Source organism: Somniosus microcephalus, chromosome 22, assembly GCF_052327205.1.
Source record: "Somniosus microcephalus isolate GS21.2 chromosome 22, FLI_Smic_1.0, whole genome shotgun sequence".
NCBI classification, from domain to species: Eukaryota; Metazoa; Chordata; class Chondrichthyes; order Squaliformes; family Somniosidae; genus Somniosus; species Somniosus microcephalus.
This window is the reverse complement of record NC_141008.1, coordinates 22,070,698-22,097,804: the sequence shown is the minus strand read 5'-3', so window position 1 is coordinate 22,097,804 and position 27,107 is coordinate 22,070,698. Positions and strand designations below refer to the sequence as shown.

The following is a 27,107-nucleotide window of genomic DNA, read 5'->3' as shown; positions in this document are numbered from 1 at the left end:
ATTTATTTAATTGCTGTGTGTGCAAATTGGCTGTTGTATTTCCATACATTACCAGTGATTACACTTAAAGTATGGTTGTAAAGCATGCTAGAATGTCCTGCGGCCATGAAAGGTGCTATATAATACAAGTCTTTCTTTCAATATCCCTGTGCACAAAACCCCCAGAACAGTCACTTTGAGAACTGCTTCCAAATAAATCACTAACAAGTTTTGAGACACAGCTTTATTTTGTCATCAATACTGTATACAGCAAGACAGTGAAACAATGATTCTACATTTTTTTTTAAATAATTCAAATACATACAGGAGGTCCCTGACCTATAAATAGAAACCTTCTACCGTGGCATTCATGAGATGGCAACTTCTCATTCAATTCCTTCTTGTTTATCTTTAATGGCAACCTGGAATAGAATATTAAATATAATGGTTCATCAAGTGTTTTTTGCTCAAGCCATTTTGCTCAATGCAACAGCAGCAGGCTGGGGAGGAGGGAAATAACACTTCCCAAAGTTTCAATAATCCTCCTCTCGTTCTGAACAAGAGTAAGAGGTCCATATAGAACCAGATCAAAGGCAAAAACATTCTAGTTTCTTCTGAAGGTGGTGTGCAACATCAGGCTCTGGAGTCACCCTAGACTGTTGATGTGGGCACCACTCCCACATTCTTCCAGCCAGGGTCAACCACAGGTACACGGGCTGATTTTTTTGCTCCCTTCTTTGGAGGTTGAGGACAACTAGCCCCCTCTACTGCCACGAGATCATGACCTCACAACAGACCAGAGATTTAGCCTGGGACCAAATTAATTTTCATCACATGGTACAATGACCCACTCAACCATTGAGAGTGTAGCTAAAAATATCCAATGTACATGGAAAATGGATGAGTTTTAGAAACAAACTGGTGAGAATAATAAACTTAAAAAAAATTCAACTCAAAGAGGACCGTACAGCTCAATAGACTCTGGCACAGTCCACAACACTTAATGCAAGTTACAGTAAATGGAGTCTAGACAGAACAAAAAAAAATTCAGCTAGTCACAAATGAGTTATTCCCAGACATTCTGTCCAGATTATTAGACTTAATAAATCAGTCACAAGACTCTTGTTTGGTCACCGGCCGTATAAGTCATGTCAAATTGCTATCAAAAGACTCCACATTCACTTTGTTGAAGCCACTAAAAATGATAGAATCCCAGTAGCAAGAGGGTATGAATCCCTTTATATTCTGAGCACTGTTCCCTCTAAGGTGCGTGGCCGCGCACATGTTCCAGAGTTCGCGCACACTTCACATTAAATGCCACACAGAGAGCTGGACAGTAGCTGGGGAGGGACCGAATACACAATGAATCTTGCGACCTCAGAGCCGATCCCAATTGCAGTTCTTGAAGTGTGTCCCCCGATGGTCGATGGGTTGCTGTGTAACGCCGGGAGGGGTTTGGTTTTCTCCCTTGACCTTTGCCCTTTCAGCTGGACAGCGGGAGAATTCCCCCACGCTCTGATTACTTGCCTTTCAGCCTTCTGTGTCTGCGCGCGGTATACAGGGGCCGCGCATGTGCAGTATCCAGTTGGCCCACGCTTTCGTCAGCTCTATGCAGGAGGTCAGGGGATCCATTGGTGGCCAGTGGGGGGAAGATTGAGGATTGATAGGTGAGAGGGAGGAAAGCGGAGGGGGCGGAAAGAGACTGACTGGGGGGAGAGGGCAGAGCAAGTGGGGTACTGGGGATAGGGGGGCTAAGTTTCGAATATGATTTTGGAAGAAACCGAAACAAAAATCAATTTTCCCCTCATCTAAACAAGTATCAACCAGGTCTTGAAGTTCTAACACTTTTAAAGAGGTTCTGAAATGCTTAAAACATTTTAAAATTTAAATTTCTCAATATTTGATTTTGAATGATCGACTGAAGTGAGTAGCTTTACACAAACATGCAACCATGCTGTTGAGGAGGGGGAGGCTGAGGAGGATTTGTAAGAGTTATATATGACTTTTTATAAAATTCATTAAGACGTCTAGGAAGAGAACCAAAAAAAAGGGGAAAAACACAAACCATTTTATTTTGTCTGTCGTTCCATAGTCCTAAGTCCCAGGAATAATGTAAATATAGATTTCCTCAAACGTTTAGTAGAGTATTCATAGAAACATGAGTTATGTAATGATGTATAAATATTGCAGGAAGCTACTTTAGAAGAAACTACTATTTATTTATTAAGAAAGACAGAAAATATTTCAATTAAACTGATAATGTACAATTTTGCTTTGGTATAAATGTTTGAAATAGGAGATTAAAAATTGAGAGTACAATGAAGTTTGTTTCCCACTATTTAATTGGGAAGTACCTAAAATAATTCAACACTTTTCACGATACGAGCCGGGATTAATATTGTGGAAAATGTTTGAGAAAAACATTAGAAGCGAAATTCGTAAATTAACATTTTATGTCAACATATTGGTAAATATTTCCAAGTTAGTCTGGTTGGGTCTCCTGTCCAGGAAGAAAGATGAATGTTTATTTCTGTTAAATCATAGCTTTCCTGCTCTTTGATTTTAATTCAGTAACACAAATTGTGTATGTGTTTTTCTGCACTAGTGATTACGTGCTACATTTCTGACATGTAACATTAGGTGGGTGGGGGTGGCTGCTGGTTCAAGAAGGCAACGTTTATTAATGGAAGTGATTGAAGTTGGAAATACAGATACCTGTTTTTGTTCAATTCTTTTTAATACTGTGAACTAAAGAACTACAGCAAACTAAAGCACTTTATATTTGTTGGTTGTCTGGTTGCATTGTAATTAATATTCTAATCACTTATGTGGACGTACAGCATGTCAGCGCCATAGGAAAGACGCTGCTTGTGCAGCCACTGCTATAGTGACATGAGGGATGGGCTAATATGTTGAAAACTTTAAAATGAATACAAATTGCATGAATAGATATGCCTCTTTCAGCTCACTGTGGGCTTTTGGATTGTTTGTCGATGCATAACCATGTAACAGTGAGGTTTCTGAAGTGTTAATGCATTATTATGCAGTTCTTTTATATCCCAGTCATTTGTGACAAGTAATTTTTTATTAAATAGAGTTTGTATATGATGAACTAAAAGCTTTTAATTAATTCTACCATAAACAAACTTGCAGAATGGGCAGGTAAATGACATGAATTTCAATATAGATGTGTGTGAGGTGGTGCATTTTGGTAGAAGGAATAAGGAGGCTACCTACTCCTTGGAAAATAAGAGGCTAAATGGAGTAGAGGTGCACAGGGATCTAGGGGTAGAGATTCACAAATCATTAAAAGTAGTAACGCAGGTTAAAAAAGCCATAAAAGTGCAAATAAAGCACTGGGGCTCATTTCTAGAGGAATAGAATTCAAAAGCAGGGATTGTAAACTTGTATAGAACCTTGTCTGATTGTCTCGTGGTTGCTGCTGTTGTTGTAAAAGAACATAAGAAATAGGAGCAGGAGTAGGCCATATGGCCCCTCGAGCCTGCTCTGCCATTCAATAAGATCATGGCTGATCATTGACCTCAACTTCACTTTCCCGCCCAATCTCCATATCCCTTGATTCCCCTAGAGTCCAAAAATCTATCTGTCTCAGCCTTGAATATACTCAACGACTCAGCATCTACAGCCCTCTGGGGCAGAGAATTCCAAAGATTCACAACCCTCCGAGTGAAGAAATTCCTCCTCATCTCGGTCTTAAATGGCCTACCCCTTATCCTGAGACTATGCCCCCTAGTTCTAGATTCCCCCACGAGGGGAAACAGCCTCTCGGCATCTACCCTGTCAATCCCCTTCAGAATCTTGTATGTTTCAATGAGATCACCTCTCATTCTTCTAAACTCCAGAGAGTATAGGCCCATTCTACACAATCTCTCATCATAAACCAGCCCTCTCATCCCAGAAATCAATCTAGTGAACCTTCGTTGCACCGCCTCCAAGGCAAGTATATCCTTCCTTAGATAAGGAGACCAGAACTGTGCACAGTACTCCAGGTGTGGTCTCACCAAGGCCCTGTACAATTGTAGCAAGACTCCCTTACTCTTATACTCCAACCCCCTTGCAATAAAGGCCAACATGCCATTTGCCTTCCTTATTGCTTGCTGTACCTGCATGCTAGCTTTCTGTGTTTCTTGCACGAGGACACCCAAATCTCTCTCAACACCAACATTTAAAAGCTTTTCACCATTTAAAAAATATTGTTTTTCTACTCTTCCTACCAAAGTGAATAACCTCACATTTCCCTACATTATACTCCATCTGCCACCTTACTGCCCACTCACTCAGTCTATCGATATCTCTTTGCAGACTCTGTGTTCTCCTCACCGCTTACTGTCCCACCTAGCTTTGTATCGTCAGCAAACTTGGATACAATACACTCGGTCCCTTCATCTAGGTCATTAATATAGATTGTAAATAGCTGAGGCCCCAACACTGATCCTTGCGGCACCCCAACCTGAAAAAGATCCGTTTATCCCTCTCTTTTTTGTCTGTTAAGCAATCCTCTATCAATGGTACTACATTACCCCCAACCCCATGAGCCCTAATCTTGTGTAATAATCTTTTATCTGGCACCTTATCGAATGCCTTTTGGAAATCCAAATATACTACATCCACTGGTTCCCCTTTATCTACCCTGCTAGTTACATCCTCAAAAAACTCTTAATAAATCAAACACGATTTCCCTTTTATAACACCATGTTGACTCTGCCTAATCATGTTATGATTTTCTAAGTGCACTGATACCACTTCCTTAACAATGGATTCCAGCATTTTCCCGACGACGGATGTCAGGCTAACTGGCCTGTAGTTCCCTGTATTTTCTCTCCCTCCTTTCTTGAATAGCGGTGTTACATTTTGGGACCTTTCAATCCACTGGGACCGTTCTAGAATCTAGGACATTTTGGAAGATCAAAACCAATGCATCCACTATCTCTTCAGCCACCTCTTTTAGAACCCTAGGATGTAGGCCGTCAGGTCCAGGGGATTTGTTGGCTTTTAGTCCCATTAGTTTCTCTAGTACTTTTTCTCTACTTATATTAATTATGTTAAGTTCCTCATCCTCATTAGACCCTTGGTTCCCCACTATTTTTGGTATGCTTTTTGTGTCTTCTACTGTGAAGACAGATACAAAATATTTGTTTAACGTTTCTGCCATTTCCTTATTCCCCATAATAATTTCTCCTGTCTCAGCCTCTAAGGGACCAACGTTTACTTTTGCTACTCTCTTCCTTTTTACATACTTGTAGAAACTCTTACAATCTGCTTTTATATTTCTTGCTAGTTTTCTCTCTTCTATTTTTCCCTTATCATCAATTTTTTGGTCAACCTTTGCTGGTTTCTGAAACTCTCCCAATCCTCAGGCTTACTATTATTCTTTGCAACATTATAAGCTTCTTCTTTCAATCTAATGCTATCCTTAACTTCTTTAGTTAGCCACAGTTGGATCACTTTTCCTGTGGAATTTTTGTTTCTCAATGGAATGTATTTTTGTTGAGAATTAAGAAATATTTCTTTAAATGCTAGCTACTGCTTATCTACCGCCATACCTTTTAATCTATTTTTCCAATCTACCTTAGCCAACTCGCCCCTCATACCTATGTAATTGGCTTTAAGTTTAAGACTCTAGTTTTGGACTTAGAATTTCACATTAAGTTTGAGAGTGACTTGCCTATCATATTATGATCACTCTGCCCCAGAGGATCCTTTACTATGAGACTGCTAATAAACCCTGTCTCATTACACAATACAAGGTCTCCCTGGTTGGTTCCATGATGTATTGTTCTGGGAAACTGTCCCGAATGCATTCCTTGAATACCTTTGCCAATTTGATTTGTCCAGTCTATCTGAAGATTAAAATCCCCCACGATTATTGCATTATCTTTTTTGCAAGCTCCTACTACTTATTAATTAATAGTAGTTGTTGTTGTTTTTAAAATTTGCTCACGGACAAAAAGGTCGCGCTCAAAGGAGTTCGTGGCCCGCTCAGTACAATTTTTTTTTGCAGGGAACATTGATTCTGAGCCAACATCACAACTTGCCCCAAGCCCTCTGACAATGCCACTCATAGCCAATCAGCAGGAGATAGCAAGGACTGACACACCCTCTACCTCCGAGGGGAGGTACATATCTTCTGCCTGACATCTCAGCAACATGGCTACTTCAAGAACTCGCCTGAGTGGGGTACTGAAAGAGAAGGCAACAGGAAGAGAAGCCATTGCTGGAAATGTTCTAGGCTACGATTGGATAAATAAGAGCGGAACCAAACGAGGGCAGTCCTGAGCTGGGCAACGAAGCAGAGGAATTGGTGTGGGACCTTGTCAAAGGCTGCAAAGAGGTTGAGGACAAGGAGAGATAATGCGCCATCACAGTCATTTGTGACTGCGGCCATTTCAGAGCTGTGGTAGGGGTGGAAACCTGATTGATGAAATTAAGACAAGGAGTTGCAGGAAACAGGCGTAGATTTCAGAGATGACAACACATTGGAAAGGGAAGGGAGGTTGGAGATGGAGCTGTAGTTTGCAAAGACAGAGGGTCGAGGGTGGGTTATTTGAGGAAGGAGTTGATAATAGCAATTTTGTAATGGAGAGGGATGGAACCAAAGGAGACAGAACCATTTACGTTAGTATGGGGGCCAGGAAGAGAATTTGGGTGGTCAACAGTTTAATGGGAATGGGGTCATGGGAGTAGGAGTTACATCTCATGGACGAGTGAGCTTTGAGAGGGGAGATGGAAGAGAAACTGGAGACACGGGTTCAGGGCTAGGGTTAAGGCTAGGAAGCCTGCGGGGAGATTTGGCTTGGTGGACAGACAATAAGGCACCTGAACAAATGGTCTCCATCTTAGTGACAATGTCCACGAAATTCACATTTGTTTCTGGAAGCGGGAGGGGTTTAAAGAGACGATTGGTAGTGGAGAAAAGAAACCAGGGGTTATCTACGCTCTCCAGGGTGATCTTGGAATTGTGGGGCGGTTTTAGCAGAGGAGAGCGAGGCCCAGTAAGACTGGCGGTGGGCCAGCCAGATCTGATGACATATGGCTAAACCAATTGTGCTCCAGATACACCCAAGTCTGCGTGAAGATAGGGGTCACACCAGGGAAACAACGAGAATGGGAGTGTAACGGTTTCTCTGGGTACAAGGGCATCAAAGGTGGTGAGAGTGCTTGAGCAAATTGACAACTGCAGAAGTATTCTTGTTACATGGATTGGCAATTGGTTGAGAGGTAGGAGACAGAGAGTAGGGATAATGGGAACATACTCTGATTGGCAGGAAGTGACAAGTTGTGTTACCCAAGGATCTGTACTGGAGCCTTAGCTTTTCACCATATATATTAAATACTTGGATGAAGGTAGAGAGTTGTATATCCACATTTTCAGATGACACTTTGTGCAGATGGGAGTAGGATGTTTCAAAGGGACATAGACTGGGCAAAACTGTGGCAGATGCAGTTTAATGTGGGGGAATATGAGGTGATCCACTTTGGATCTGAGCAAGACAAATCAAAATATTTTCTAAAATGGTGAGAGACTATGAACTGTGGAGGAACAAAGAGATTTGGGTGTCCATGCACATAAATCACTAAAAAGCTAGTGCACAGGTACAAAAAGCAAACAAAAAGGCTAATGAAATGGTGGCTTTTATGTCACGGGAGCTGGAATACAAGGGGGACGAAGTTACGCTTCACATAAGTACTGCGGCAACAAGAGCAGGCCAGAGGCTGGGTATTCTGCGGCGAGTGTCTATCCAAAGCCTTTCCACCATCGACAAGGCACAAGTAAGGAGTATGATGGAATACTCTCCACTTGCCTGGATGAGTGCAGCTCCAACAACACTCGAGAAGCTCGACACCATCCAGGACAAAGCAGCCTGCTTGATTGGCACCCCATCCACCACCTTAAACATTCACTCCCTCCACCACCGGCGTACCGTGGCTGCAGTGTGTACCATCTACAAGATGCACTGCAGCAACTCGCCAAGGCTTCTATGGCAGCACCTCCCAAACCCGTGGCCTCTACCACCTATAAGGACAAAGGCAGCAGGCGCATGGGAACACCACCACCTCCAAGTTCCCCTCCAAGTCACACATCATCCTGGCTTAGAAGAATATCGCCGATCCTTCATCGCCACTGGGTCAAAATCCTGGAGCTCCCTCCCTAACAACACTGTGGAAGTACCTTCACCACGCGGACTGCAGTGGTTCAAGAAGGCGGCTCACCACCACCTTCTCGAGGGCAACTAGGGATGGGCAATAAATGCTGGCTTTGCCAGCAACACCCACATTCCATAAACAAATTTAAAAAAAAGTTGTACAGAGCCATGGTCGGGCCCTCTCTGAAGTGCTGCGTTCAGTTCTGCACATCGCATCCAAGGAAGGATATATTGGCCTGGGAGTGGCTACAGCACAGATTTACCAGAATGATAAAGGATTAAATTATGAGGGCAGGTTAGATAAACTTAGCTTGTATTTGCTTAAGTTTAGAAGATTACAGGGAGATCTAATCGAGGTCTGTAAAATGATAAAGGGATTTGATAGGGTAGATACAAATAAAAAATTTCCTCAGATAACAAGAGGGTATAACCTTAAAATTAAAGCTTGCCATTTAGGAGTGAAATCAGGCAGCATGTTTCACACAATGGGTAGTAGAAATCTGGAAGATGACTGGATTCTGGGTCAGTGACATTTTTAAGACAGAGATTGATTTTTGTTAGGTAAGGTATGGAGCAAATGCAGTTGAATGAAGTTGAGGTACAGATCAGTCATGATCTAATTGAATGCCAGACAGGCTCGAGGGGTTGACTGGCCCACTCCTGTTCTTATGCATTGTGACAAATTGAAGACTAAAGTTAGGAGTTTAAAAGTGTAGTTGTTAAGTGAGTTGGGAGTTATTTCCATGGCCGATGCAGAAGGAAGTGAGGTTCGGAGGAGTAGGGGGGATGTGAGCGGTAAGGGATAACCTCTTCAGAGGTCGAGGCCACAGGAGATGGCATGTTCAAGGGGGTGGCCATGGCACTCTCAGGCCCGTACATGAGTTGGTTAAACAGTAAACTCCCTTTATACTGTTCCAATAATATGCATTATCCCTAAACTTTGAAGAGCACATCTAGTACAACATCTGTGTGACATTTCAATTCTCACAACAGCCAGTCCTGTGGTGTCCAAGTGAGACTGACTATCAATCTGTATAGATTTTTGCCCTTGTAAAAAAAAAAAGCACATTCACACGACACTTCAAACTCACCCAGACAGGACAGGCTGGGATGAAAGGACAGTGCTCTAAACTAATGCATTGCCTCAGCTGCATAATGATAGATTTCCAATTTACTGAAACACATCCAAAACAGCTTGCTTTAATTTCCACCGAGATTAATAGTTTTTTTTTCCAGCACCAGTGCCTCAAAATCTCCATACAGGAACTTACCCGGAACCGTTCCTCCAGCAGCGATAGCTCACTGATCAGATCAGTGATGGCGTTTGTAAAGGCTTCCTGCGGACTGTAGTCGGGGGTGGTCTGCACACGGATAACAATTTTATGTTCCAGAGGATGGGGGACCTTGTAACCTGCAAATAACACCTGAGGGTCTTTCAGCAACTGCCTGTAAAACAAAACACGATGTCAAACACATGTTGTCTCGTAATCAAAGGTAACTTTCATAGAATGGTTACAGCACAGAAGGAGGCCATTCGGCCCATCGAGTCCGTGCCGGCTCTTTGCAAGCGCACTTCAGCTAGTCCCACTCCCCCGCCATTTCCTTGTTTTTTCCTTCAGGTACTTATCCAATTCCCTATTGAAAGCCATGATTGAATCTGCATCCACCACCCTTTCAGGCAGTGTATTCCAGATCCTAACCACTCGCTGCGTAATAATGCTTTTCCTCATGTCAGCTTTGGTTCTTCTGCCAATCACCTTAAATCTGTGTCCTCTGGTTCTCGACCCTTTCGCCAATGGGAACAGTTTCTCTCTATCTACTCTGTCCAGACCCCTCATGAGTTTGAACATCCAGAAGTGCCGAGTGGATGATCCATATCGGCCTCCTCCCAAGGTCCTCAACACCACAGAATTCAGCCAATTCGATTCACTCCACGTGATACCATGAAACGACTGGATACAGCAAAGGTTGTGGGCCCCGACAACATCCCGGCTATGTGCTCCAGAACTAGCCGCGCCTCTAGCCAAGCTGTTCCAGTACAGCTACAACACTGGCATCTATCTGACAATGTGGAAAACTGCCCAGGTATGTCCTGTCCACAAAAAGCAGGACAAATCCAATCTGGCCAATTACCACCCCATCAGTCTACTCTCAATCATCAGCAAAGTGATGGAAGGTGTCTTCGACAGTGCTATCAAGCAGCACTTACTCACATGGACAAAAGAGCTGAATTCCAGAGGTGAGGTGAGAGTGACTGCCCTTGACATCAAGGTAGCATTTGATCGAGTGTGGCATCAAGGAGCCTAGTAAAACTGAAGTCAATGGGAATCAGGGGGAAACTCTCCACTGGCTGGAGTCAGAGCTAGCACAAAGGAAGATGGTTGTGGTGGTTGGAGGTCAATCATCACAGCCCCAGGACATCGATGCAGGAGTTCCTCAGGGCAGTGTCCTAGGCCCAACCATCTTCAGCTGCTTCATCAATGACTTTCCCTCCAACATAAGATCAGAAATGGGGATGTTTGCTAATGACTGCACAGTGTTCAGTGCTATTCACAACTCCTCAGATAATGAAGCAGTCCATGTCACAAGACCTGGACGATGTTCAGGCTTGGACTGATAAGTGGCAGGTAACATTCGCGCCACACAAGTGCCAGGCAATGACTATCTCTAACAAGCGAGAGTCTAACCACCGTCCCTTGACATTCAATGGCATTACCATTGCCAAATCCCCCACCATCAATATCCTGGGGGGTCACCATTAACCAGAAACCTAACTGGACCAGCCACATAAATACTGTGGCAACAAGATCAGGTCAGAGGTTGGGTATTCTGAGGCGAGTATCTCACCTCCTGACTTCCCAAAGCCTTTCCACCATGTACAAGGCAGAAGTCAGGAATGTGATTGAATATTCTCCACTTGCCTGGATGAGTGCAGCTCCAACAACACTCAAGAAGCTCGACACCATACAGGACAAAGCAGCCCGCTTGATTGGCACCCCATCCACCACCTTAAACATTCACTCCCTCCACCCCGGCGTACTGTGGCTGCAGTGTGTACAATCTACAAGATGCATTGCAGCAACTCTCCAAGGCTTCTTCGGCAGCACCTCCCAAACCCACAACCTCTTCCACCTAGAAGGACAAGGGCAGCAGGCGCATGGGAACACCACCACCTCCAAGTTCCCCTCCAAGTCTCACACCATCCTGACTTGGAAGTATATCGCTGTTCCTTCATCGTCGCTGGGTCAAAATCCTGGAACTCCCTCACTGACAGCACTGTGGGAGTACCTTCACCACACGGACTGCAGCGGTTCAAGAAGGTGGCTCACCACCATCTTCTCAAGGGCAATTAGGGATGGGCAATAAATGCTGGCCTGGCCAGCGACGCCCACATCCCATGAACAAATTTAAAAAAAACACCTCCATCAAATCTCCTCCCAACCTTCTCTGCTTTAAGGAGAACAACCCCAGCTTCTCCAGTCTATCCATGTAACAAGTCCCTTGTCCCTGGAACCATTCTTGTAAATCTTTTCTGCACCCTTCCTTACAAATTTCAACACTTTCTGTTGACCATGAGTGCAGCACTGCTGGCCTGTAAACGGGCGAGAGAAAAACGTACATTTTTCAGGCTGCTCATTTAGAGAATCAAACATGCTACCCAAGTTAATGATATGACTTTAGTGCATTACACAAACCACACTGGTATAAGTCACTCTCCGACACCGGAAGGTCTCTACAGATAGGTATCTCATACACTCATGTACCATATTTTTCATTTGTTCTACGGAGCATTCCAGTGGGAGATTGCTGTGCATCAGTTTTCAGCTCAGTCAGCAAGCAGCTCCATACAGTCTAGCAAAGGAGTCACTATCCAGTTTTGGTCAGGGATACAGGACAAAAGATGTCAGAGGCTTCAAACCTCAGTAGTGGTATATCTACCTAACAATAAATTATAACCCTTGTATGAAAAATTTAAATCCTTACATGAAGTAACTTCAGGTATTGCAGCTTTGGTATTCTAGATTACAACTAAATGTGATCAGTGTATTAGAACATTCACTAGCTACTACATGTATACTGAGCAGCAAACATTTGTGAATAAACTGCCCATGTCACAGACTTGTTCTGCACAGTAGATATTTTAGAACCTGAAGACATTTTGTTTTGCAATATTCAGTAGACTTGTGGGCTTTCTTGGGTTATAACACATTACATCTTACAATGCATGGTACACTGAGGGTCCTAAGAGTTTAGTACATTTTGTTCAGAGTCGACAGGATCAAGCTCTTTCCTTGACTGAGGCAGCCCTGCGGCAGGGGAGGTGGTGGGTCAGGGGTTGTCTGTGAATTCGATGAGTGGGGTTTGCTGTCTAGATCGATGTCCCTTTTTGGTTGGTGTGGTGCTGGTGGTGGGGGGGGGGGGGGGTGGGGGGGTGGGTGAGGATGAGCCCACATCTCATGGTATATGTCCCAACCAAGCACAGCTGCAGCATCACCAGCCAGTACCTCACAGTTACCTGTTCACGTTTGAAGGGGGCGGTTTCACCATATCAACAAGATACAAGTTTGCACCGTGAGCAGTAATAACTGAGCAAGAAGAGCGGCTGAAAGTAGGCACGGATGGTTTCTGGGAAGATGGAAAGGCCCGTCACAGTGTAATAACCAAGCCAGGAAGATCAACCATATCGGAGCAAGAGTCACTGCCCTTGGGGGGAGGAATTTAGGTAAGTGGGTGGATGGGAAAAAGGCCAGCGCATCGTCAGGAACCCACCATCACTAAACTGAGTTAGAATGGAACAGCCTTGAGTACGGAAGCTGTACACTTACGATCTGATGGTGTTACCCAAGGTGTGGTCCTCCTTGTTAATGGTGAACAGGCAGGCATTTGGCACTTTCGTGTCTTTTGTTATTGTTATCCTAAAGAGAAAGAGAAATGGTGATAGTACGAAACCACCTCATCAGCCACATGTCTATTCAATCAAAAAACAGACAAATACTATCTTGAAAAATTCCCTTTCACAAAAATGTATTTTCTGAAGTCCTTTGAGCAGTCATCTAAGTTTTAAATAAAACAACAACTTGTATTTATATAGCACCTTTAACATAGTAAAACGTCCCAAGGTGCTTCACAGGAGAGTAATCAAACAAAATTTGTCACCGAGCCACATAAGGAGATGTTAGCGCAGATAAAGAGGTAGGCTTTAAAGAGCGTCTTAAAGGAGGAGCGAGAGGTAGAGAGGTGGAGGGGTTTAGGGAGGGAATTCCAGAGCTTAGAACCTTGGCAGCGGAAGGCACGGCCACCAATAGTTGAACGATTAAAATCGAGATGCTCAAGAGGCCAGAAATAGAGGAGCGCAGATATCCCAGAGGGTTGTGGGGCTGGAGGAGATTTGAGAGATAGGGAGGGGGAGAGACCATGGAGAGATTTGAAAACAATGATAGAATTTTTAAAATCAAGGCATTGCTTAACTGGGAGCCAATGTAGGTCAGCAACCACAGGGGCGATAGGTGAATGGAACTTGGTGCGAGTTAGGACACGGGCAGCAGAGTTTTAGATGACCTCAAGTTTATGGAGGGTAGAACGTGGGAGGCTGGACAGGAGTGCACTGGAATAGTGAAGTCTAGAGGTAACAAAGGCATGGATGAGGGTTTCAGCAGATCATCAGCTGAGGCAGGAGCGGAGTCTGGTGATGTTACGGAGGTGGAAATAGGCGGTCTTAGTGATGGTGTGGATATGTGGTCGGAAATTCATCTCGGGGTCAAATATGACACCAAGGTTGCGAACAGTGTAGTTCAGCCTCAGACAGTGGCCAGGGAGAGGGAGGAGTCAGTGGCTAGGGAGCGGAATTTGTGGCAGGGACTGAAGACAATGGCTTCGGTCTTCCCAATATTTAGTTGGAGGAAATTGCTGTTCATCCAGTACTGGATGTCGGACAAGCAATCTGACAATTTAGAGACCGTGGAGAGGTCGAGAGAAGTGGTGCGGAGGTAGAGCTGGGTGTCGTCAGTGTACATGTGGAAACTGATGCTATGTTTTTGTATATTGTCGCCAAGGGGCAGCATGTAGATGAGAAATAGGAGGGGGCCAAGGATAGATCCTTGGGGGTCTCGAGGTAACGATGTGGGAGCAAGAAGCGAAGCCGTTGCAGGTGATTCTCTGGCTATAATAATTAGATAAGAATGGAACCAGGCGAGTGCAGTCCCACCCAGCTGGACGACGGTGGAGAGGTCAACTGTGCCAAAGGCTGCGGACAGGTAGAGAAGGACGAGGAGGGCTAGTTTACCTTTGTCATGGTCACACAGGATGACATTTGTGACTTAACAATTCCTCCTCTCTCAGGTGTCTTGGGCTCGCCCTCTGCTCCATTCCCAAAGTCTTGCTTGGGCTGGAATCGGAATTGCATTTCTGGGCATGTACGATCTGAAAGCTCAATGTCCCCCCCTGCTGCTTCGGTGTCCCTCAAAAAGTGAGAACATTGCAGATTTACTTTCCCAGCTCCGTTACCTGGACAAGTGACGTTTCCCAGCTTGCACACACACACACCATCACACAATGACCCAGCGGTCCGCCAGCAAGAATACAGAGAGGGGGGGCAGACAGCACAGGAGCTTCGAGAAAACATGAATAAGTGAAAGAATAGAAAAGAAAAAAATGAGATCAATGAGAGGGAAAGCGGCCGGAGTGACGGGGAGCTCCCGCCGGCCGTCCCCCCCGAGCGCTGTCTCACTGTGGCCCGGGGCCTCCTCGTTTACCCATTGCCGGCCCCCGGGCCAGGAGCCTGGAGCCGCTGCCAAACCCCCGGGGTCCCGACGCCAGTGAGCTGCCGCCGTCAGTGGGGCTCGGGCGGCGGGAGGAGCCCGGCACAGCCTGCGGACAACCACAGACCCCGGCTTCCCGCTCCCCACGGGCCTCGCTCACCCCCGGCCTCGCTCACTTTTTCTCTCCCTCGAACAGCAGGAAACTCTCGAAGGCCGGCGGCGCGTTCATCTCTTCACAACAGACGTGCCAACCGCAGCAGGGGCAAGAGGAGCCCCTAAGACCCCGGCAACCTCATCAGAAGTGGTCACAGCACCGCCCCTGGATACTCCGAGTACTGCGTCACCGCCTGAATACTCCGAGAACATCGTCGCCGCCTGGATACTCCGAGCACTGCGTCACCCCCCTGGATACTCCGAGTACTGCGCCACCCCTGGATACTCCGAGCACTGCGCCGCCGCCTGGATACTCCGAGTACTGCGCCGCCCCCTGGATACTCCGAGCATAACGCCGCCGCCTGGATACTCCGAGTACTGCGCCACCGCCTGGATACTCCGAGCACTGCGTCACCCCCCTGGATACTCCGAGTACTGCGCCACCCCTGGATACTCCGAGCACTGCGCCGCCGCCTGGATACTCCGAGTACTGCGCCGCCCCCTGGATACTCCGAGCATAACGCCGCCGCCTGGATACTCCGAGTACTGCGCCACCGCCTGGATACTCCGAGCACTGCGCCGCCCCGATACTCTGAGTACTGCGCCACCGCCTGGATACTCCGAGTACTGCGCCGCCTCGATACTCCGAGTACTGCGCCGCCCCTGGATACTCCATGTACAGCGCCGCCGCCTGGATACTCCTACTGCGCCGCCCCCTGGATACTCCGAGTACTGCGCCGCCCCTGGATACTCCGAGTACTGCGCCGCCGCCTGGATACTCCTACTGCGCCGCCCCCTGGATACTCCGATTACTGCGCCGCCCCCTGGATACTCCGATTACTGGGCCGCCCCCGGATACTCCGAGTACTGCGCCACCCCGGATACTCCGAGCACAGCGCCGCCACCTGGATACTCCGAGTACTGCGCCGCCCCCTGGATACTCCGAGTACTGCGCCGCCCCTGGATACTCCGAGTACTGCGCCACCCCTGGATACTCCGAGTACTGCAACGCCGCCTGAATACTCCGAGTACTGCGCAGCTCCTGGATACTGAGCACTGCGCAGCTCCTGGATACTCCGAGCACTGCGCCGCTGCCTGGATATTCCGGGTACTGCACAGCTCCTGGATACTCCGGGTCCTGCGCCGCTGCCTGGATACTCCGAGTACTGCGCCGCCGCCTGGATACTCTGAGCACTGCGCCGCCGCCTGGATGGGCGTGTGTGCTGTGAGGAGGATGCCAAGAAACTCCAGGATGATTTGGACAGGTTGGGTGATTGGGCAGAAGCATGGCAGATGCAGTATAATGTGGATAAATGCGAGGTTATCCACTTTGGTGGCAAAAACAGGAAGGCAGATTATTATCTGAACGGCAATAGATTGGGAGAAGGGGAAGTGCAACGAGACCTGGGCGTCCTTGTGCACCAGTCGCTGAAGGTAAGTATGCAGGTGCAGCAGGCAGTTAAGAAGGCAAATGGTATGTTGGCCTTCATAGCGAGAGGTTTCGAGTACAGGAACAAGGATGTCTTGCTGCAGTTGTACAGGGCCTTGGTGAGACCACACCTTGAGTATTGTGTGCAGTTTTGGTCGCCTTATCTGAGGAAGGATGTTCTTGCCATGGAGGGAGTGCAGCGAAGATTCACCAGGCTGATACCTGGGATGGCAGGAATGACGTATGAGGAGAGATTGGGTCGATTGGGCTTATACTCGCTGGAGTTTAGAAGAATGCGAGGGGATCTCATTAAAACTTATAAAAGTCTAACAGGACTGGACAGACTAGATGCAGGAAGGATGTTCCCGATGACCGGGGAGTCCAGAACCAGGGGTCACAGTCTAAGGATAAAGGGGTAAGCCATTTAGGACAGAGATGAGGAGGAATTTCTTCACCCAGAGAGTGGTGAACCTGTGGAATTCTCTACCACAGAAGGCAGTTGAGGCCAATTCATTAAATATATTCAAGAAGTAGTTAGATATATTTCTTAAGGCTAAAGGGATATGGGGAGAAGGCAGGGACAGGGTACTGAATTTGGATGATCAGCCATGATCTCATTGAATGGCAGAGCAGGCTCGAGGGGCCGAATGGCCTACCCCTGCTCCTATCTTCTATGTTTCTATACTCCGGGAACAGCGCTGTTGCCTGGATACTCCGAACAGTGCCGCCCCTGGATACTCCGAGCACAGCGCCGTCCCTGATACTCCGGGAACAGCGCCGCCCCTGGCTACTCCGAGCACAGCGCTGTCCCTGATGCTCCGAGAACAGCGTCGCCCCGGATAGTCCGAACACAGCACCGCCCCTGGATACTCCGGGAACAGCGCCGCCCCTGGATACTCCGGGAACAGCGCTGCCCCTGGATACTCCGAGTACAGCGCCGCCCGCTGGAAATAAGGATAACAGTGCCTTGACTCTTCATTCCTCCTGTCCCGCCTCCACTTCTGTTTCCCTTAATTCCCTCACTTGGTCAGAAAAGTGTGTCCAGGATGAGACTAAGTCAGATGCAGAAAGCCTCAAGAGAGTAAACTAAATTTTTGATGGAGTAAAGAAGACTGAAGTGAGACATGTCACAGGTCTTCGAAATAATGAAAGGAATATATGATCAAATATTGAACTAAGGAGGCTCTTTAGCTTGGATAATGTGCATGAGTAACAGCAGAGTGACAGCAGTGAGAGGGGATGGAGAAGATACATGGGCTGAGTGGGTAGTTGGAAGGGGAAGATGATGGGGTCAGGAATAGGGGTATCAGTGGGAGAGGGGATAGTGGGAAGGGGAGAGGTAGTGGGAAGGCGAAGGGGGCAGGGACGCAATGGGAGTAAGGGGGTGGAGGACCGAATTAGTGTTGCGGAGGGATGGAAAAGGAGACAGAAATTGCAGCCTGCAGCCCTCGGTGGCTCCTTTCCCTGCCACCAATCACTTCCCACCCGAGCAAAGAACATAGGACGGAAGACAAAGACACAGTGAGCAGCAGGCAAAACCATTCAAAACCAGGCAGTAAATATGTCCCTGGAGTTATCCAGCCTTTATTTTTGAATTTCCAATAAATGGCTCTTTCTTGAGTGAAAAAAGAACTTACACAGAACCAGGTGGGAAGCCAGAATAGACAGACACACATAAATTAAAAAAAGACCAATAACACAATCAACAAATTACTTTATTGTCTTCAATAGATTATAAAAGAGAAATTTACATGCATCTAGAACACTATCTTACATTTAATAGACGCAAGTCTAAGACAGAGACTCATACATATCAATTACATTGTCGTCAATCAATATCATGGAATGAGCTGATATGGTACCTGATTAATAAAAGTACCACTCAAGAGAACAGAAAGTTAAAGATCTTTTAGCAGTATTGGATTGGCATAAAGAAATTAAGTAAAAAAGATTCCTGGCACAACTCTGAAGAAGAAACAAAGAATAATTCCACTCCAAATCCACCTAACCTGGAATTAATACATCTCGTTTAAAAATGTTTTTTTCCCTCAATGTTCCAGCCCTCCCTCCACTTCCATGTCAAAAACATATGTGGGAGATTTCTGCATCTCTGAAGATGGTCTGTAACCTACATCTTGACATCTAAGGGTGTAATAATGTACAATCTTTAAAAAAAAGTTGTTGAAGTCTCAAAGCTGCTCAGACCAAGGAGGTTGACCACTTGCTCTGCACCCAGTGTGTGGGAGAGAAGGCAGGAAAAAGTTCTCATTCAAAAAATGAAATGCCCAGATGAGCATTATACAGCAAATTTCCCAGATTGGATAACGAGCCTATTGTTCAGTGAAACCTGTAAATGTCGGGCACCTTAGCGACTGGCATCAGCTGCCCTTTTTAGCAGGTGTTCTTATTTGCAAAATGGTCATTGTACAAATTCTTTACCCAGCATCCATAGCGGCAGAGAAACCGCTCTATCCCCGGGATAGAACCGTGCGAGTATTCAGTCCCAGAGATAGAGCGGGTTCTCTGCCGCTATGGATGCTGGGTAAAAAGCTCTCTATTCCACAAAAGCCATTTCTTTCACAAAATCTGCTGCCGCATCGTGGTGACCGGTATACACTGACCTCATGAGGATTTGTGGGCAGAAAGGAACTAGGCTGCAAGGGGATGCGCCAGTGATCCCAACTCAGTGAAAGTTCCAGATAAAGCAGCTTTGTAACAGGCTGTGTCCCGTGTTTTAAGTTGTAAAGAGGCGTGGCGCATTGAAGACTGTCGGCAGTTCGTAATTTGCAAGTGCCCGTGGTTGCAGAGCACCTCTTGCATATTTAACCATGCAAGTTGTTTGGGTCTCTCAATAAGTGTCCACTATTTGCAGCTGTCTGTTTTTTGGGAGTGTTTGTTTATACAGGTATCACGGTAATTCCACAAGTAATGCCCCCAGTGCTCAAGCATCTCATTAGAACATTCAGTAATGTCAGACACGAAAGTTCCAGTCTGCTGTTATCCAGTTACATTTACCTGTTGAGTGATGGTCTTTGTAATGTGAATGTTTGGGATAACATATCAGCGTCCACTGGCCATGCACAACCAGCAGGTGTATTCATTCTCTTTTGTCTCTATCCGAAGCAAATTGTTCGCTAATGAAAAGGTATGGTCAGGTTTGTTGGGTACCAAAAGGTATCTTCACTTATTATTGGGTACAAAAGGGTAAGGTCAGAGATTGTTGGGTAGTGAAGGGTAAGGTCAGAGATTGTTGGGTAATGAAGGGTAAGGTCAGAGGTTGTTGGGTCGTGAAGGGTAAGGTCGGGGTTGTGGGGTAATGAAGGGTAAGGTCAGAGATTGTTGGGTAATGAAGGGTAAGATCAGAGATTGTTGGGTAGTGAAGGGTAAGGTCAGGGGTTGTTGGGTAATGAAGGGTAAGGTCAGAGATTGTTGGGTAGTGAAGGGTAAGGTCAGGGGTTGTTGGGTAATGAAGGGTAAGATCAGAGATTGTTGGGTAGTGAAGGGTAAGGTCAGAGAGTGTTGGGTAATGAAGGGTAAGGTCAGAGAGTGTTGGGTAGTGAAGGGTAAGGTCAGAGATTGTTGGGTAGTGAAGTGTAAGGTCAGGGGTTGTTGGGTAATGAAGGGTAAGGTCAGAGATTGTTGGGTAATGAAGTGTAAGGTCAGCGGTTGTTGGGTAATGAAGGGTAAGGTCAGAGATTGTTGGGTAGTGAAGGGTAAGGTCAGAGATTGTTGGGTAATGAAGGGTAAGGTCAGAGATTGTTGGGTAATGAAGGGTAAGGTCAGAGATTGTTGGGTAATGAAGGGTAAGGTCAGAGATTGTTGGGTAATGAAGTGTAAGGTCAGGGGTTGTTGGGTAATGAAGGGTAAGGTCAGAGATTGTTGGGTAGTGAAGGGTAAGGTCAGAGATTGTTGGGTAATGAAGGGTAAGGTCAGAGATTGTTGGGTAATGAAGGGTAAGGTCAGAGATTGTTGGGTAATGAAGGGTAAGGTCAGAGATTGTTGGGTAATGAGGGGTAAGGTCAGAGATTGTTGGGTAATGAAGGGTAAGGTCAGAGATTGTTGGGTAGTGAAGGGTAAGGTCAGAGATTGTTGGGTAATGAAGGGTAAGGTCAGAGATTGTTGGGTAGTGAAGGGTAAGGTCAGAGATTGTTGGGTAGTGAAGGGTAAGGTCAGAGATTGTTGGGTAATGAAGGGTAAGGTCAGGGGTTGTTGGGAAATGAAGGGTAAGGTCAGAGATTGTTGGGTAAAGAAGGGTAAGGTCAGAGATTGTTGGGTAATGAAGGGTAAGATCAGAGATTGTTGGGTAATGAAGAGTAAGGTCAGAGATTGTTGGGTAATGAAGGGTAAGGTCGGGGTTGTGGGGTAATGAAGGGTAAGGTCAGAGATTGTTGGGTAATGAAGGGTAAGATCAGAGATTGTTGGGTAATGAAGAGTAACGTCAGAGATTGTTGGGTAGTGAAGGGTAAGGTCAGAAATTGTTGGGTAATGAAGAGTAAGGTCAGAGATTGTTGGGTTGTGAAGGGTAAGGTCAGAGATTGTTGGGTAATGAAGAGTAAGGTCAGAGATTGTTGAGTTGTGAAGGGTAAGGTCAGAGATTGTTGGGTAATGAAGGGTAAGATCAGAGACTGTTGGGTAATGAAGGGTAAGATCAGAGATTGTTGGGTAATGAAGGGTAAGGTCAGGGGTTGTTGGGTAATGAAGGGTAAGGTCAGAGATTGTTGGGTAGTGAAGGGTAAGGTCAGAGATTGTTGGGTAATGAAGGGTAAGGTCAGAGATTGTTGGGTAGTGAAGAGTAAGGTCAGAGATTGTTGGGTTGTGAAGGGTAAGGTCAGAGATTTTGGGTAGTGAAGGGTAAGGACAGAGATTGTTGGGTAGTGAAGAGTAAGGTCAGGGGTTGTTGGGTAATGAAGGGTAAGGTCAGAGATTGTTGGGTTGTGAAGGGTAATGTCAGGGGTTGTTGGGTAGTGAAGGGTAAGGTCAGAGATTGTTGGGTAGTGAAGGGTAAGGTCAGAGATTGTTGGGTACTGAAGGGTAAGGTCAGAGAGTGTTGGGTAATGAAGGGTAAGGTCAGGGGTTGTTGGGTAGTGAAGGGTAAGGTCAGAGATTGTTGGGTACTGAAGGGTAAGGTCAGAGATTGTTGGGTAGTGAAGGGTAAGGTCAGAGTTTGTTGGGTAGTGAAGGGTAAGGTCAGGGGTTGTTGGGTAATGAAGGGTAAGGTCAGAGATTGTTGGGTAATGAAGGGTAAGGTCAGAGATTGTTGGGTAATGAAGCGTAAGGTCAGAGATTGTTGGGTAGTGAAGGGTAAGATCAGAGATTGTTGGGTAATGAAGGGTAAGGTCAGAGATTGTTGGATAATGAAGGGTAAGGCCAGAGATTGTTGGATAATGAAGGGTAAGGTCAGAGAGTGTTGGATAATGAAGGGTAAGGTCAGGGGTTGTTGGATAATGAAGGGTAAGGTCAGAGATTGTTGGGTAGTGAAGGGTAAGGTCAGAGATTGTTGGGTAGTGAAGGGTAAGGTCAGGGGTTGTTGGGTAATGAAGGGTAAGGTCAGAGATTGTTGGGTAGTGAAGGGTAAGGTCAGAGATTGTTGGGTAATGAAGAGTAAGGTCAAGGGTTGTTGGGTAATGAAGGGTAAGGTCAGAGATTGTTGGGTAGTGAAGGGTAAGGTCAGGGGCGGTTGGGTAGTGCAGGGTAAGGTCAGGGGTTGTTGGGTAATGAAGGGTAATGTCAGAGATTGTTGGGTAGTGAAGGGTAAGGTCAGAGATTGTTGGGTAGTGAAGGGTAAGGTCAGAGATTGTTGGGTAGTGAAGGGTAAGGTCAGAGATTGTTGGGTAATGAAGGGTAAGGTCAGGGGTTGTTGGGTAGTGAAGGGTAAGGTCAGAGATTGTTGGGTAGTGAAGGGTAAGATCAGAGATTGTTGGGTAGTGAAGGATAAGGTCAGGGGTTGTTGGGTAGTGAAGGGTAAGGTCAGAGATTGTTGGGTAGTGAAGGGTAAGGTCAGGGGTTGTTGGGTAGTGAAGGGTAAGGTCAGGGGTTGTTGGGTAGTGAAGGCTAAGGTCAGGGGTTGTTGGGTAGTGAAGGGTAAGGTCAGGGGTTGTTGGGTAGTGAAGGGAAAGGTCAGGGGTTGTTGGGTAGTGAAGGGTAAGGTCAGAGATTGTTGGGTAGTGAAGGGTAAGATCAGAGATTGTTGGGTAGTGAAGGGTAAGGTCAGAGATTGTTGGGTAATGAAGGGTAAGGTCAGAGATTGTTGGGTAGTGAAGGGTAAGGTCAGGGGTTGTTGGGCAGTGAAGGGTAAGGTCAGAGATTGTTGGGTAGTGAAGGGTAAGATCGGAGATTGTTGGGTAGTGAAGGGTAAGGTCAGGGGTTGTTGGGTAGTGAAGGGTAAGGTCAGAGATTGTTGGGTAGTGAAGGGTAAGGTCAGGGGTTGTTGGGTAGTGAAGGGTAAGGTCAGGGGTTGTTGGGTAGTGAAGGGTAAGGTCAGGGGTTGTTGGGTAGTGAAGGGTAAGGTCAGAGATTGTTTGGTAGTGAAGGGTAAGGTCAGGGGCGGTTGGGTAGTGAAGGGTAAGGTCAGGGGTTGTTGGGTAATGAAGGGTAAGGTCAGAGATTGTTGGGTAGTGAAGGGTGAGGTCAGAGATTGTTGGGTAGTGAAGGGTAAGGTCAGGGGTTGTTGGGTAGTGAAGGGTAAGGTCAGGGGTTGTTGGGTAGTGAAGGGTAAGGTCAGGGGTTGTTGGGTAGTGAAGGGTAAGGTCAGAGATTGTTGGGTAGTGAAGGGTAAGGTCAGAGATTGTTGGGTAGTGAAGGGTAAGGTCAGAGATTGTTGGGTAGTGAAGGGTAAGGTCAGAGATTGTTGGGTAGTGAAGGGTAAGGTCAGAGATTGTTGGGTAGTGAAGGGGAAGGTCAGGGGTTGTTGGGTAATGAAGGGTAAGGTCAGAGATTGTTGGGTAGTGAAGGGTAAGATCAGAGGTTGTTGGGTAATGAAGGGTAAGGTCAGGGGTTGTTGGGTAGTGAAGGGTAGAAACATAGAAACATAGAAGATAGGAGCAGGAGTAGGCCATTCGGCCCCTCGAGCCTGCTCCACCATTCAATGCGATAATGGCTGATCACCCAAATTCAGTACCCGGTCCCTGCTTTCTCCCCATACCCCTTGATCCCTTTAGCCTTAAGAAATATATCCAACTCTTTCTTGAATATATTTAATGAATTGGCCTCAACTGCCTTCTGTGGCAGAGAATTCCACAGGTTCACCACTCTCTGGGTGAAGAAATTCCTCCTCATTTCTGTCCTAAATGGCCTACCCCTTATCCTTAGACTGTGACCCCTGGTTCTGGACTCCCCGACCATCGGGAACATCCTTCCTGCATCTAGTCTGTATAGTCCTGTCAGAATTTTATAAGTTTCAATGAGATCCCCTCTCATTCTTCTAAACTCCAGCGAGTACAAGCCCAATCGACCCAATCTCTCCTCATACGCCATTCCTGCCATCCCAGGTATCAGCCTGGTGAATCTTCGCTGAACTCCTTCCATGGCAAGAACATCCTTCCTCAGATAAGGCGACCAAAACTGCACATAATACTCAAGATGTGGTCTCACCTAGGCCCTGTACAACTGCAGCAAGATATCCTTGTTCCTGTACTCAAACCCTCTCGCTACGAAGGCCAACATACCATTTGCCTTCTTAACCGCCTGCTGCACCTGCATGCTTACCTTCAGCAACTGGTGCACAAGGACACCCAGGTCTCGTTGCACTTCCCCTTCTCCCAATCTATTGCCATTCAGATAATAATCTGCCTTCCTGTTTTTGCCACCAAAGTGGATAACCTCACATTTATCCACGTTATATTGCATCTGCCATGCTTCTGCCCAATCACCCAACCTGTCCAAATCATTCTGGAGTTTCTCGGCATCCTCCTCACAGCACACATGCCCACCCAGCTTTGTGTCATCTGCAAATTTGGAGATATTACATCTAGTTCCCTCGGTAAGGTCAGAGATTGTTGGGTAATGGAGGGTGAGATCAGAGATTGTTGGGTAATGAAGGATAAGGTCAGGGATTGTTGGGTAATGGAGGGTAAGGTCAGGGAATGTTGGGTAATGAAGGGTAGGGTCAGGGAGTGTTGGGTAATGAAGGGTAAGGTCAGGGAGTGTTGGGTCCTGAAAAACACAGTCGACACTGCTGCGTATTGTAGGATATAATCAGATACTGTGGGTGCCAAAGGGTACAGTACAACCCCGAAGTGCATGGTAGGGCACTGGAAGGGTTTTATAGGTATCAAAGGATACTGGTCTAGATGTTTGGGTAGAGCAGTGTGTGATCAGATACTGGGGGACGGTTTGGGTCCCTGAGGCCACCGTTGGGTATTGTAGTCTACTGCAGGATATTGAAGGCTATGGTAGAAAATTAAAACAGAAGTGTGGTGCATTTTAGCGGAGTATTGCTTGGTCCTGAAGATTATTGTAGGGGCACCAGATAGCACTGTTGAGTACAGCAGATAATGAAACGCTCTGTAGGGTGCTGGACAGCAAACCCGGGTGCAATAAAGTACTAAATGTCATGGTAGAGCGCTTCAGTAGGTAACAGTAAGGTCGCCATGGATCCTCAAGGATATGGTAGGGTATTATAGGTTAAGGTACCTATTCTAGGGTACTGTAGGGACTAAGAGAATACTATAATATACTCTTTTACATGAATACAAACGGCATGTGTAATTGTATGAGATATGGTATATGTGTATATATAAATCTAATATTTTAAGGGAGTGAGTAACTTCTGCACTATATATTGCGGCTGTGAGAATGCTATATAATATGCAACATAATATATGCATTCACATATAATACCTGGTGATTGTATGATCTTAATATAATACCTAGTAGCTTGTACTGATGGGTAGTGAAAGCTGCACTGTAGGTTTTTTGTATTGTACTGAAGAGTAAACTGGATATAGAATGGTGGGATACTGAAGGATACAGTGGGGTATTATAATCCACATAATTATAGTGGCGATGTATAATGTCGGTATAATAGCCTTAGACAATCAGCTCCCCCCCCGCCCTCCCCTCTATTTCTCCATTCCTCGCTGTAACCTGGTTCGATGGGTGCTCAGCCCACTCTGGTACTTCACCCAAATGGTCACTCTCCATCCATGATCCTCAGCAGTGAGTGGCATTCGGCTACTCCACCAGAGGACGTTGCTGCCAAGTCACATGGGCCCGTATTTTCCGATCGGAGGCTTCCCGCGTGCGGAGGCTTCCGATCTTGGAAAATCTACGGACTCACCTGAGGGCTCCCGAGGTCCGGACACTTCCGATCCTGGGCCTCTCCAACTGGAAATGTGCAGGGCCCACGTATCCCAGAGGCGCATGCGGTTCGCAAGCGTCCCTGGGATCACGTGGGCCATGGGGAGCCAATCAAAGAAGGGAATCTCCCTTCATACACTTGACAGATAGACCTGTCAAATATATCAATGGAGATCACCCCAAAAACACTGTAAAACATTAAATAAATTTAAAAAAAACACTTTTTAAAAATGACTTCAAATTACAATAAATTAAATATTTTAAACAAATGGCAAATATTTTACGGGGCTCAAAATAAACTTATCTTTTTTAAAAGTATTTTTAAATGATGAGTGAAATTTATTTATTTTTTACTTTTTTCAACTCTTTACGTCTGCTTTTACCAGTCGTAAGATTTCTAGGGGTTTTTTGCGGGCGGAGGTTCTCCAGAAAGCGGAACACTCCCCCCCGCAGAGGCCCTTCTCTAGGGCAGGTGTCCGATCTGTCAAGAGCATTCTTGACAGATCAGAAATGCCAGTTTTCAGCGCATGCACTTTGCATGCCTGAAACCAGCATTTCTGATGTCCCTACGGGTGGGTACACAGCGCGTACACACCCGTAGGGATCGGAATATCCGGCTCAATGTGTCCTCACAGCGTCCATGGGCAATTTCCATCACAGGGTCATTGAATCGCAATCAGGAGAGAAACCCGAGCTAATTATCCTGTCCTTTCCCTAGCCCAGGGCACTGAGACCACTTCTAGCACTTCTAACTTCACCTCAAAGGAGCTAATTTAACTCAGTGCGAACCAGGAATTGAACCTACTGGTTACGCACTGCCTTTAGCATCTCAGTGGTCAGGGAAGCCATAGATACAGTTGTTTAAGCAGAGAATGGCCAAAGCTGTCAGCGTGGTGATTTACACCTGTGAATCCTCCTGGGGCAAGTTCCAAAACTACAAGGAAGGCAATGAGGGAATGAGGAGCATCCCTTAGAGAACTGGGAAAACGGGAAAAAAAGCAACAAACCAAGCCCTAGTCACTTTTAGCACATCTCCTAGTGGGATCATTAAGACCAGAATTGCCAGGGCCTGAGAGTAGGAGGACCCTCTGTCCCCGAGAGCAGGAGGTCCCTCTGTCCCGGGATCAGGAGGTCCCTCTGTCCTGGTATCAGGAGGTCCCTCTGTCCCCGAGAGCAGGAGGTCCCTCTGTCCCCGAGAGCAGGAGGTCCCTCTGTCCCCGAGAGCAGGAGGTCCCTCTGTCCCTGAGAGCAGGAGGTCCCTCTGTCCCGAGAGCAGGAGGTCCCTCTGTCCCCGAGAGCAGGAGGTCCCTCTGTCCCCGAGAGCAG

General features: G+C 46.4%; 1 protein-coding gene across 1 annotated transcript; it reads right to left on the bottom strand.

The window, feature by feature from the left end:
- Nucleotides 1–208: 208 nt before the first annotated feature.
- Nucleotides 209–15,236, bottom strand: polr2j (RNA polymerase II subunit J). Its single transcript, XM_085964303.1, has 4 exons — nt 15,079–15,236; nt 12,971–13,060; nt 9,416–9,590; nt 209–401 (listed from the first exon to the last, which is right to left on the bottom strand). Exons 1-4 carry the CDS (start codon nt 15,129–15,131, stop codon nt 366–368), a joined length of 354 nt encoding a protein of 117 aa, XP_085820429.1. The 5' UTR covers nt 15,132–15,236; the 3' UTR covers nt 209–365.
- Between the last annotated feature and the right edge of the window lie 11,871 nt (nt 15,237–27,107).